The sequence below is a fragment of the Limulus polyphemus genome, unplaced genomic scaffold (genome assembly GCF_000517525.1).
Source record: "Limulus polyphemus unplaced genomic scaffold, Limulus_polyphemus-2.1.2 Scaffold735, whole genome shotgun sequence".
Lineage (NCBI taxonomy): Eukaryota > Metazoa > Arthropoda > Merostomata > Xiphosura > Limulidae > Limulus > Limulus polyphemus.
In genome coordinates, this window is record NW_013666345.1 from 66,128 (window position 1) to 78,616 (window position 12,489).

General features: G+C 31.4%; 1 protein-coding gene across 1 annotated transcript in view; it reads left to right on the forward strand.

The window, feature by feature from the left end:
• The window catches only part of LOC106460245 (puratrophin-1-like), a gene marked incomplete at its 5' end in the record, with an annotated part of 70,201 nt that extends 63,041 nt beyond the window's left edge, over positions 1-7,160 (forward strand). The window contains 8 exon segments of the mRNA XM_022386917.1: positions 59-202; positions 541-618; positions 1,154-1,333; positions 1,648-1,825; positions 2,454-2,570; positions 3,066-3,284; positions 4,244-4,413; positions 4,895-7,160. Coding sequence (XP_022242625.1) covers positions 59-202; positions 541-618; positions 1,154-1,333; positions 1,648-1,825; positions 2,454-2,570; positions 3,066-3,284; positions 4,244-4,413; positions 4,895-4,915 — 1,107 coding nt within the window.
• Between the last annotated feature and the right edge of the window lie 5,329 nt (positions 7,161-12,489).

Below are 12,489 nucleotides of genomic sequence, written 5' to 3' on the forward strand. Positions count from 1 at the left end.
ATAGTGTGATTTACTAATATATTTTAATGTAAAATTAGAACCACTGCTGTTTTCACAGAAAAAGCAGCTTGAACTGGGAGACAAAATGAATTTAGCCAGTTATTTGTTGAAACCAGTCCAGAGAATGGGTAAATATGCTCTTCTTTTGAAGCAGTTGCTTAAGGAGTGTCCAGAACGGGAACTGGAACATGAGGATCTGAAGGTATATGATATTTCTGTATATGTTAGTAAGAGAGGTTTGTATGCTACATAAACTTTAATACTGAATGTTTTTTTTTATTATTAATATAAAGTTAACTTGTAATGGGAATTTTTGTAATGTTAATAAAATAAAACTTGTTCCTTAAGAGTTATTACATCTAACAAGCTCTTAATTTTGTAAAAAAAAAAAAAAAATTAATAACTTAGTATAGATAATGATGTATCATTTAGGTTGGCTTACATAACTAAAGAAAAACAAAGGCTGCAAATACCTCTTAAGAAGTGTGAAATGAATATTTATTTTTATTCTAAACTAATTCCACTTTATTGGGAATACAGGCAGCAGAGGAAATGGTGAGATTTCAGCTGAGACACGGGAATGATCTGTTGGCCATGGATGCTCTAAGGGAGTGTGATGTAAGTAGTTACAATTTTTCTACAATTGTATTTGTAATGCTACCTCAAAATAGCTGACAAGAAGAACATTAATTTATTGGACCCATTTAGGAAAGAAGTACTTATGTGTTTTTTTTTGTTTTTTTGGTTTATGAGAAAATCTGAAATTGTACAAATTATGAGATCAAGTAAATAGATAGCCTGACCTGAAAACGTGCATTTTCTTTTTTTTTATTTATAGATACTAGCTTCTAAATATTAAAATTTTCTTACTATAATTAGATATTTCAAACCATTTTTATATTATAAAAAATGAAAAAATAAGAACATTGGGTCATTGCTATAAAACGTTAAATTTTTTGTGTAAATGATCCATGAAAAGTACGTTTGTCTTCTATATTTCAAGCTATCATTGAGTCTATCATTTTAAAAATTTCTAGAGATACATTTTTGTTAATATGTTGTGTGCTTTATTTTGGTAGTGTCCTAAATAGTTTAATTTCTGTAAGAAGCCATGGTTGATATCAATTATGTTGCATAATTTCTCAACAAACAGGTAAACCTAAAAGAACAAGGAAAACTACTGCGACAAGATGAGTTTTTGGTATGGCAGGGAAGGTCCCGTAAGTCTCTGAGACATATTTTTCTTTTTGAAGATCTTGTTCTGTTTAGTAAAAGTCGTCGTGATCCAGAACGGAAAGGCCAAGAAATATACCAATACAAGCTTAGTTTCAAGGTATCACATGAATCTTCCTGTATTGAACTTGGAATTTGAGTGTTACATATTTGTAAGAACCTGTTAAATAGAATGCTTGTGCATCTTAAGCTTATATTTAATCATTCATATATTGAAGTAGTGTATAGATCTCTGATGATGATAACCTTATTATTGTTCCTGATGTATGTGTAGTCACACTGTATATGCATGTGTTTAGCAGCTATAAACGTTTTCATGAGATGGACATTATTGTTATTCCTGATGTATGTGTAGTCACACTGTATATGCATGTGTTTAGCAGCTATAAACGTTTTAATGATTTTATGTTTCAGATGACAGATATTGGTATGACAGAGCAGGTTGGTGACAGTCCTACAAAATTTGAGATCTGGTTCCGAAAGAGAAAGCAGAATGACACATATGTTCTTCAAGCTCCCAGTCCTGAGGTTAAACAGGCTTGGGTTGTAGAAATCTCCAAACTTTTATGGAAGCAGGCGCTGAGAAATCGAGGTAAGTGTTGTTTTTAAATCATAATTTTTTTAATATTTTTATTAAATTTTGAGTCTAATGTTGTTTTACATACATATATTGATTTTAAATAATTATTTTTGAGATACACGTATATAAAAAAGCAAATAACCTTCAATCTAAGCCAGGCAAAAAAAATAAAATTTTAAACATGTGTTACTGTATTTTTTTTTAATTGGTAAAAAGAAGGATGCAAAGTTCAGTTTACTTAATGATAACAATAGCATTTTATTTCTACAACCTCGAGTTCACGATTGATACAAATACACCAATTTCACATATTTGTTTATTTTCTTGTATCTATATATTTTTTAAACACAACTGGTTAATCACACCACTGAACTAACTGATTAATAAACTCAATCAAATAATATTTCACTACTTCTGACTCAACATAACTCGCTAATAAACTCAGTTATCACCAGATCTAGTCTAACTCACATTCATGCTAATCAAATCATTTTCTAAACTTTCAAGAATATTCTAGACATAAATTCATGCCCATTATAATACATCAGAACACCCATTGGCCACCAAACAACAATGCAAACATCTAAATTAAAATCATAGCATATAACCCTAATTTTTGACTTTCTTTTGTCTTACGAAGAAATGCGCTTGGCAGAGATGTCATGTATGGGGATTGGCAGCAAGCCTTGCTTGGATATTAAACCTAATGAGGACCAGATCAGTGACAGAGCCATAAACTTTCAGCAGCTTGGTCGAGGTAGAGTTAAACCTTTAGAAATGTTTTAGCAATATTAAATGGCAAATAATTTAAAGGACTTAAGAAATTATTCAGCAACCTTCACATTAGTACTTTTTTCTTTTGTAAGAACACTTTCAAAATATCAGAATAGTCTAATAGAAAATGTAAAATGAGTTTACTAACTTTTCTGAAGATTTCCTCTACACAACAATGTTATTGGCAGAGTATACTTAGAAGCCAAAATTGAAGAATAAATTATTTGAAATAACAATATATTCAAACAATTTTTAGTAAAATGTTTAAGCAACCATTTAATGTATATAGTTTAATTTCAAATATACAACTGTTAATTTTTATCTTCATCACGCAAACTTTGATTCATAAAGTTAAAAAGTCAGAAATAATGTGATAACTGTGAAAATATTGTTTGTGTAATCATTTATAGTTTTGCTTGCTATATATGTATGTCCAGAATTACAATCTTTTTCATGTAATGACACTGGTCTCTTTCAGCTTTTCGTTTCAGGAATTCCATTGCCGTTTCTTCATTTGACCAATTACGGAACAATAAACGGCCACACTCCACAATTTCAGTGAGCAGTTCATCTTCTTCTGGAAGTAGCCACACTTCATACCTACAGCATGGTTCTCTCAACTTGGGTTTTGAACCAGGAGATGATCCTTTTAGACAGTGCCGTCGATCTATAACCCAGCAGTCACAGTGTTCTACAGGTTAGTTGGAACTCTTTGGTGTAAAGCTGGAAATACAGTCCCAATAGACTTAAAAGTAAAAAATTAAAAATCATCATCAATACAAAAAACTTCTCAGAAGTCTATATTCTGCAATCAAGAGATACAGAAATATATTTATTTATTTTTATAGCTATGCTTTCTCCTACTTTATGCAGTTAAAAAGTTTTGAAATGAACTTCAATCATAAATAATTGTATATAAAAGGAAATATTAAAGTTGTCATGTGTGGTCCTGTTTTTAGGTGTATAAACATTAAATAATATCTTTATTTGAGAGGCTAAATTTCCAACTGCCACTCACGTGTTCATCATCAATAAAAACAAACTTCTGAGGAGTCAAATAGTGTTTGAATTATGAATTTATTTTGAAATGTCTTTCACAAGAGGATTATGATACAATGTTTATGTATTTTAATACAAAATTGCTGTACTCATTGAAAATGTTTTTATCTGAAAACTGTACAAAATGTACTCTTGTTTATTTAATTAAAATTACTTTATTATAGCTTTACAAATAAAAATTTAGATAGTTAAAAATATCAGTTAGTTGAAACAACATTTCACATAGTATTATTGGTACATAATAAAGTTAAAAATGTTTTGTGAGTTGTGTTTATACTAACTTGTTAGCATTTTAAAAAAGCAATTGTTTACACATTGGTTTCTTTTATTGCACATAGTTTTTGTGATACTTAAGTAATGAATTTTGCATCACTGATCCTAAAACATCATGTAGTAAACATGAAACTCATTGGATAGTCCCCCAGTGGCACAGCAGTATGTCTGTGTACTTACAACACTAGAAACCAGGTTTTGATACCTGTGGTAGGCAGAGCACAGATAGCCTATTGGATAAAAATTATAATTCAAAAAGTAATTCATAAAAAAGTGACAAAAATCAAGATTATTCATGGTTATTACTGTAACTTGTTTCTTTAGAAAGTGGTATTTCAACAGACCTGAGCATGGCTAGTGACTCTTGCGGGGAATCTGAGAGACCTCGTTATAAAAAAGCTGAACGTAGTGACAGCTTACTGTCTAATGACTCTGTAATTACCCATCTTCCCATTTCTGAGTGCCCTGTTGTTGAAGAGCAGTTGTTGGAAGAAGTAAGTTAAATTATACTAATTGTAGTTTAATGTGCTCTTAAGATCTTTTGCAGCACTGACTTCATTTACTTTTGAATATAAAATCACTATTAAAAATTTCCCTACACTTTTTGTCTTTGTTTTTAAGTTCTTTTATGACCTACCCAAGAGTAGGGTACTTCATTGTTGTGTAATGCAATAAATTGTTTTTGCCAGTAGAATTTGTATTTTGGTTTGGATAATACCCACTACAGAATTATTTTTTCTTGCAGTTAACAAACTAAGAAATGGATCTGAACCCCTTTACTTGTGTATATAAAATCTTATGTAATGTTTATTTTAAACCATGTAAAAATATAATGTAAATAAAATTATTAGAAGAACAATGTTACATACCTATGATTTCATTCTTATAGTTAACAAATTATCAAAATTCTAGTTTAATGTTTAACATTTGTATTGAGATATTGGTTGTAAGTTTCTGGAATTTTCATTCTTCTAGACAGAGACTACATCTATGTAATTAAGCAGCTGAAGGTTGATGTCCAAGACTAGTCTGCTATGTAAGAGCAGCTGCCACTGTGCCAAACTGTAAATCCAATGAAAAATGTTCAAGTTTCTAGGCAACAAGAAAAGTGTGGACTTATAAAATTCATACCTATGAAACTGGTCATGAAGAACTTCCTTTAAACCAATATCTCTGATTGTTCCTGCACAGAAGACTAATGGGCAAATATGAAAATTTCAGTGCCTTCTGAGTATCTTTTACTAAAATCCATGAAAACACAGGATGACAGTGACAAGTTATTTAGTATGGATGATATATGGTTTTGATTATGTCTAATAAGTTGTCAGTTCTGCTCTGTTGATTGGTTACTGTTCTTTCTATAAATATTTGGTACATCTCTATAGCTCAAAATAGTTCTTCAAAACTCTTGCTCACTAGATTATGATATCAACCAAACAATAACTTAGCCAGTATGTAGAAGTAAAACAAAAGTAAACAAAAACTTTGAGCCAGTTCCTTTTTACTAAAAAAATTGAATAAATAGTGAAATTGATTACCTAAATCTTTCTTTGAAATAAATAACGACATACTTTACCTTATGAGGTGACAATGTACAATAATATAATTGTACTGCAGAAAAATAGATCCTTTTCAATGATCAAAAACCTATTAATTACCCTCACTCTCTTATTGTATATACTAAAGTTGAAGATGTGCACGAACCAGTTTCTTTTTATTGTAATAGTGTATCTACACTGACACAAGAATTAGGCAGTATAAAAAAGAATGTCAGTTTTGTAATGTCACACTTTATAGTATACAAAAAATATTTTGTAATTTAGAACTTAACTGCACAGCTTTTTTAAATGCATTTTACATACAGGGCTTAAAACGTAGCTATTGTATTTGGAAGTTTATTTATACCAAATATATATTATTTTTTGTCACATAATAATTTTCAGACATTTGGTTTAATCATGGATAACATTACTTTCAATGTAATAATGAACCACTTTTGACAATATGATGTTATACAAAGAATCAATGTTTAATGTTGCATGATAAAATGATGGTTAAGCTTTTATTGAGAACCTGATGACCTTTCTGTTGACCATTAAATATGATGAATGATATTTCTTTTAGGTGAACTATTAAACCTATGATACTTCATTGTTAATTTTCAAGTTGTATAAGGTGATTTGGTATTTTAAATGAATTATTCAGATTTCATAAGATATACCAAATAAATAAATTCCCAAACATTTATTATGATACACAGATAGCATTTGTTTCTGTATTAACTAAATTTCAGAGTACTGTGTTAACCTGTACTTGTTTCATTAGAAATAAAAGTACAAAGCATCTGTTTTGCTGTGCTAGAGGATCAACAATGATTTATTGTTTATAGCATTTAAAAGATAAATTTATGTAGTATTGTAACAACAGGAGTCAAAATATTTTAATTGAAGCAATGGGTTGTATTACAACATAATTACTTAGCTTTCCCATCGTTGTCAGGGTTCCAGTATAGGTAGTTTTTTTTTTCGTAAATATCTATACCAGTATATACTGGAAGATTAACTGCCTTAAAGATACTTTTTATAATTTTTTTGAAGGTTAACAAAGAAATTTATTGATATAAATTAAAGGTGGTCAATGTACCTGGAAGAATGAGAAGTAAAAGTGAGCAACTTTAGTTTTTTATATATATATATATGTGTGTTGGAGCATTTGAGCCATTTTAAATAATAATAAACAAAACTGTTAGGTAAAATGTTTAAAAAATAGTTTTTCCAGTGAATGAAATATGTCACAAATTGATAAATAATTTTATAATTGTATGAACTTACTTGCAGCTAGTGTTTATTTAAACTAAAGGTCAAAACTTTAGTTCTTGTATTTAACAAATTGTTATATTTGTGCCAAGTTTCAGAATGCTTGAAAAACACTTTAAGCGATTCTGTTTCTACACACAAATGTAAGTTATATTCCTGATTTTGGAAAGCCTATTTCTATACTGACGATTACAATATGAAAATACCTGAACATCTTTGTTATTTTAATGTAGTGTTTTTGAACATAACTGTAATAACATTAACCTGTCTAAAAACACTTCTTTAATCAGAAAACAAGATAAAGAATAGTTAGGTTTGAGAAAATTCTCAAAAAACGTGAATTTCTTAAAGCCCACTTTTCTGAATTCTAATAAAACAACCCATTTCAAATGAATTGAGACAGCCATGACAAAGCCCACTTATAATTCAATCAATATCAAAAGAACCCATGTTGAGCTATAAAAAAACAAGTCTAGAAATGGTTTTTGCTATGTATATAGCTTTGTATAGAGCATATCTTTATTCAAATTTAACCTGTTCTAATGGTGTTCATGTTAATGCTGTAATATTTGTGAAATGTCTGTTGATAAAGAAATGATGGATGTGTTTCTTGTTCAGTTGTGAGTATATATATATATAAATAAATATACATAATTATTGTACAAGTAATTTTTATTTCTGTAATCACAAAATCTATAATAAAATATATTCTTCAGTGTAACCTCGTTTTGTTTGCTATTGCATTTTAGTTAGTTTCTGTATATTTACTAAAATATTATACATTTATTGTTATTTTCCACAAATACATTACGTATTTCAACATATTTAAATTTATATAATTTTTGTTTTTCATTTTACAGAAGTATCCCCATATTGAAAAGCAAACTTACTATAACTTGATGAGAACACTCTGTCATTATTGATGTATTTATTATTCTCATATATTTTCAATTAAAAACTAGTTTTAAATAGATGATCTAAGTTACTAAACTAAAGTTTACTTGTAACATAATACAGAAAGTTCAGACTAAGTAAAATAACTAAAACTAATTACAAGTATAGAAGTGTTTTTTTTCAGTATTACTAACACTAGTATATAAATAGTGGAGCACAACATAATGACGATTAATTTTCTAGTTAAAACATGCTTTACATTATTCAAAGTTTAACAGGCACAATTTTAAACCATGAGAAATTAGTTCATGAACAGACCTTTGATATAAAAATCTTATTTGAATATTGAAGAAACTTACTATAAGTGAAGAAAATCTACTGTATGTCACGGTTAGCCACACAACTCGTTTAAGCTTTGGTTGACATCACCATAATTGGAGCACAGTTAGCCACACAACTAATTTAAACTTTGGTTGACATAACCATAATTGGTAGCACAATTACTACACAGCTGATTTAAACTTTTGTTGAGATCAACAGAATTTGTAGCACAATTAGTACACAGCTCATTTAAACCCTGGTTGAAATCACCACACAGCTTGTTAAGACTTTGGTTGAAATCACTAATTATTTCAATTAGCCACACAGCATGTTGAAATTTTGGTTGAAAAATACCATAATTGGTTGCACAGTTACCAAACAGCTCAATTAAACTGATTGAGATCATAATAATTGGTAGCACATTCGGTCACACAGCTTGTTTAAACTTTGGTTCAGATGACTATAGTTGATAGCACAGTTACTTAACAGCTTTTCAGACTTGGTTAAGATCACTAGAACTGAATACAAGAGGATTAGATGTCTGCACTCTTCACAGATGAGATTAATAATATGATTCATGTCATGTTGTATAATGTTATTCTTCTTAGTAGTTCAAGTTAACTATTAGTTGCATCAGTATTAGGGTGGCCCAAAAATGAAAAATTATTTGCATGATATTTGCCTATACTTTCACTAATGATGTTGGATATAAAAAACTGCATTGATTCATGCATATTTAGAGGTGGTATAACTTAAACACTTTAGTATCATTATACATTAGAGAGAGAGACAAATGAAATAGATGTTATTATGGATTTTAATCAGTAACAAAAACAAAGCTGCAAAAATCACTAGTAAACTGAATGAAATCTTTAATTGTGTCTTGCATATCTGAATAGCATTTAACTATAATAATAATACAATAATTTATCATATCACTTATGATGTCGTTTGGTGTAGTTTAACTGTGCAGAGAAAGTATTGCTTTTGATCTTCACCCTGAAGATACAAGAGTTAAAGACCTGAATCAGAGCAATACCTCTCTCTGCACAGTCATTCACAACTTTCAGCCAGGAAACTGCCTTCTGCATTTCTTTGTATTCCAGAATCCCTTTCCACTCTGCCAAGTCTTTCTCCAGAAATGCCTCTGCTTTCCCTTTTCAATTTAAATTTAAGATGATTAGAGTTCTCTTTGTAACATAAGATTGCAAAGGAGCCTTGATGTTAAAGTTCTTCCTCTCTAGTTGATGAAAGTTTTCTTTCTTCTATGGAATATCGAGATTCTTCACCATTTCACATTTAGTAGTTATCTGACCAAATCTTCTGATAAATACTATATGTGTTGTTTGAAGCCTGCCATTGCAGAATTGGCAACTGAGTTATCTGGATATGCAGATAACTTTAACATTGTGCTGAGGTCATTGAAGGGTGCAGCCATCGTTGGATTGCTGCCTCTTAAATCTAGAAACCACATAGTACATAATCCAATTATATTGATTTATAAAATACTGTACATAATAATCTAACAAACTTACAAGATCATGCAACAGTATCATTGTTTACCAACCGATAAACAAAGAGTAATTCCAAAAATTAACTGGAGAAGTAAACTTGTATAACTATTTGTAATTAGACTTAAGTTTGCCCTTATGCACAATAAAGCCCCATGTTATATTGCCAAGATTGTGACTCAGAAACCAAAAAGGTTTTGGAATTACCAAAACAATAGGCTTAATGTGAGCTTGATATGTCTTCTGATAAAAGATAAGCTAACTATATAGAACAGAACTAAAAAAGAAACTTGGAATTTAATTAATACAATCCTGTATAACAAACTGACTAATAATCCTTAATGTCATAAATCTACGCACATAAAAACTAAAACCTATAATATTTTGCAATGTAAATTTATGCATCAAGTTAGCAATGCAAATTAATCTGAAGTGTAAAAACTGATTTGAAAATAAAATCATTTCAAACATTATAACTGAGATACTAATAAAACTAAGTATAAAGACAAACATTGATGAAGTAAGTCATTACTTGCATAACACACAAACACATTGGTTGTTTTCTTCCAAAATCTTAAACAGGTGCCAAAACATTAAACGTAAAAATACTTCTAACTATAAAGATAGGCAGAGTAAGTCCACATTATCACTTGTTGATCATTTTGAAATTGGTCATGGGACCTACACTACATATCACCACAAGTGGGGAATCTGGATGGGAAATGTGAGAGGAGGTAAATATCTATCAGAAATACAATTTCAGTCCAGGAAAATGTTAACTTCTGATACAACATCTTACCTCGTCTCACAAAATAACTATAATCCCACATCAAACTTGTGGATGGCCAGTGAAAAAAATGATCCTCCTTTAGGAAGAGTCCAGAGAAAGACCATGAGGTGTGGAACCAAAAAAGAAAGTATCACACCTCAGAAGAAGAATGTATCACATATAATCCAGGTATACTCTTAACCCCTTTTATGACTGTGTCATGAACATCTGGAATTGTACATCAGGTCCATGGTAGGAAGAGCTACAATGTAATTGACATTGAGCATGGCGACAGGATGGAGAGTGCAGATTTAAAAAAAAAGTATAACTGGTCAGGAACCACTTACCATAGAGTTAGATCCACGATACACTAACAAAAATGGCCCTGTAAATAAAGAAATAACAAAACATTGTACACCACAGTCATAACAATCCTGCAGTGTGTAAGATAGTGGCTGGAGGTAAACAAAAACCCATTGAGTAAGAAATGGCCACATGATGTAAATAATGTGAAATAAAGGTATGAGGTGTAATCCATATACCGGCCTCAATGATGACCTCCAAAGGATGATGGAAATGGGCAACCAGGGGCATGGTAAGGTGGCAGATTTGATGAGAAGATACCCACACGCGAAAGGGAAGAATACACCAGCCTAATTAATTAGTAAATCCAACTGATAAGGGTAATAAGAGAGAGGTCCTGAGATACTGAAGGATTCCATGGAATAAACAAATGGTTATGTGAACCATGGAAGAGAGCAGTGCAAGTGAAATACCATCAGAGTGTCTGGACCAGACATGGGAGATGATCAGGATCAGAATAGACATAAAAGTGGGAAATGTAGGAGAATTAAATGGGATAAAAAAGTGGAATTACCCTCCCTAGTAGCAGAAGTTTCCAGCAAAAATAAATGGTCAGGGAAGAGGGGAACATAGGAACTGTGGAACAGTACATGGTGAGCATCAATTACAAAGATCTCGAATTGCCAAGACTTCAAGGAATATGGATTTGAAGAAAGGTGATACAGGGAATACAAAGACAAAGGTTCAAATGGAGGATGAGTGAGAGCATGAAGGACAACATTAAGATTCCAATCTGGGAAAGAAACAGGGAGGGGAGGAAAGGGAAAAATGAATGAAATAACAAAGACAACACATGAGATTGGAAGACAGACACAAACCTAGTAAATCTGAACATGCAAAATAATGCAGCTCGATGGCTAGCAATCGAGAAAACTGATAGTCCCCATCAAAGAGCCAAGTGAAAAATGCGGTCAGTTGGGGTAAGGATGGTTGTGAAGGATGATATCCCCAGTGGGGTGACCAGCAGCAGAAAGTATACCATTTACATTGATAAACTACCAAGGAGGAAGGATGTACAGGATGAGTAATCAATGAGAAAAAGCACCTGAAAAACCTGGATTGTCTGGCGAGGAATCGAACAAAAGTCACACGTGAAGCCAGAAGGTGGGAATGGATGTATGATGCACACCTGATTGAGGTTGATGAAGGAACATGGGGAAAAAATGGCAAAGGTAGGGCAGGTGACACCAAAAACCTGCAAATGGAAACTACGTCTGAGCAAGCCAAAACTGAGCCACTAGGAGCACACAACATGGAGTGGTCTGAAACAATGTAAAAACCCTGAAAAGAAGGTAAATAGGAAGATATGCATACATCCCTTTCAGTTTTCACTTAGAGCATCTACAGCTTCAGCCAAAGGATGAGGAATGGAAGACCAAAAACTTGATTGATATTGAAGAATTTGTGGCATTTTGAGGCATTTTATGCTATTATCAAATGCCTCAAGGAGTGAAAAATATTGTTACGACAGTGGAAGTCACGTGATTCTGGGAGCATGCGAGCTGGAGTTTCTAGAAGGATCGTGAATTTTCCTGGCAACTCTAGTTTCTTCCAGGCGCCCTCTTTTTTCTAGTATATAAGCGTGGCAAAGAAAGCCAGCGAGATGGGCAGATAGAATTGCACAGATAGATATAGAGACAGATAATTGAGTCAAGCGAACAGTAGACACTGGAAGTAAAGTGTGTGAATCGCTGTGAATTATAGCGTGTTTTTATAAAAGTGGTTAAGTTAAAGTGACTGTGGAAATTCTATGTACTGCAAAGTTGTATCGAGAAAGAATAAACTAGTTTTTTAAGAAAGGACTTGTATCGCTGAAGTTTCTCAGAAAGAATTACTACGGGAAATTAACAACCAAACAGATAAGTAACAATATATATATATATATATATATATATA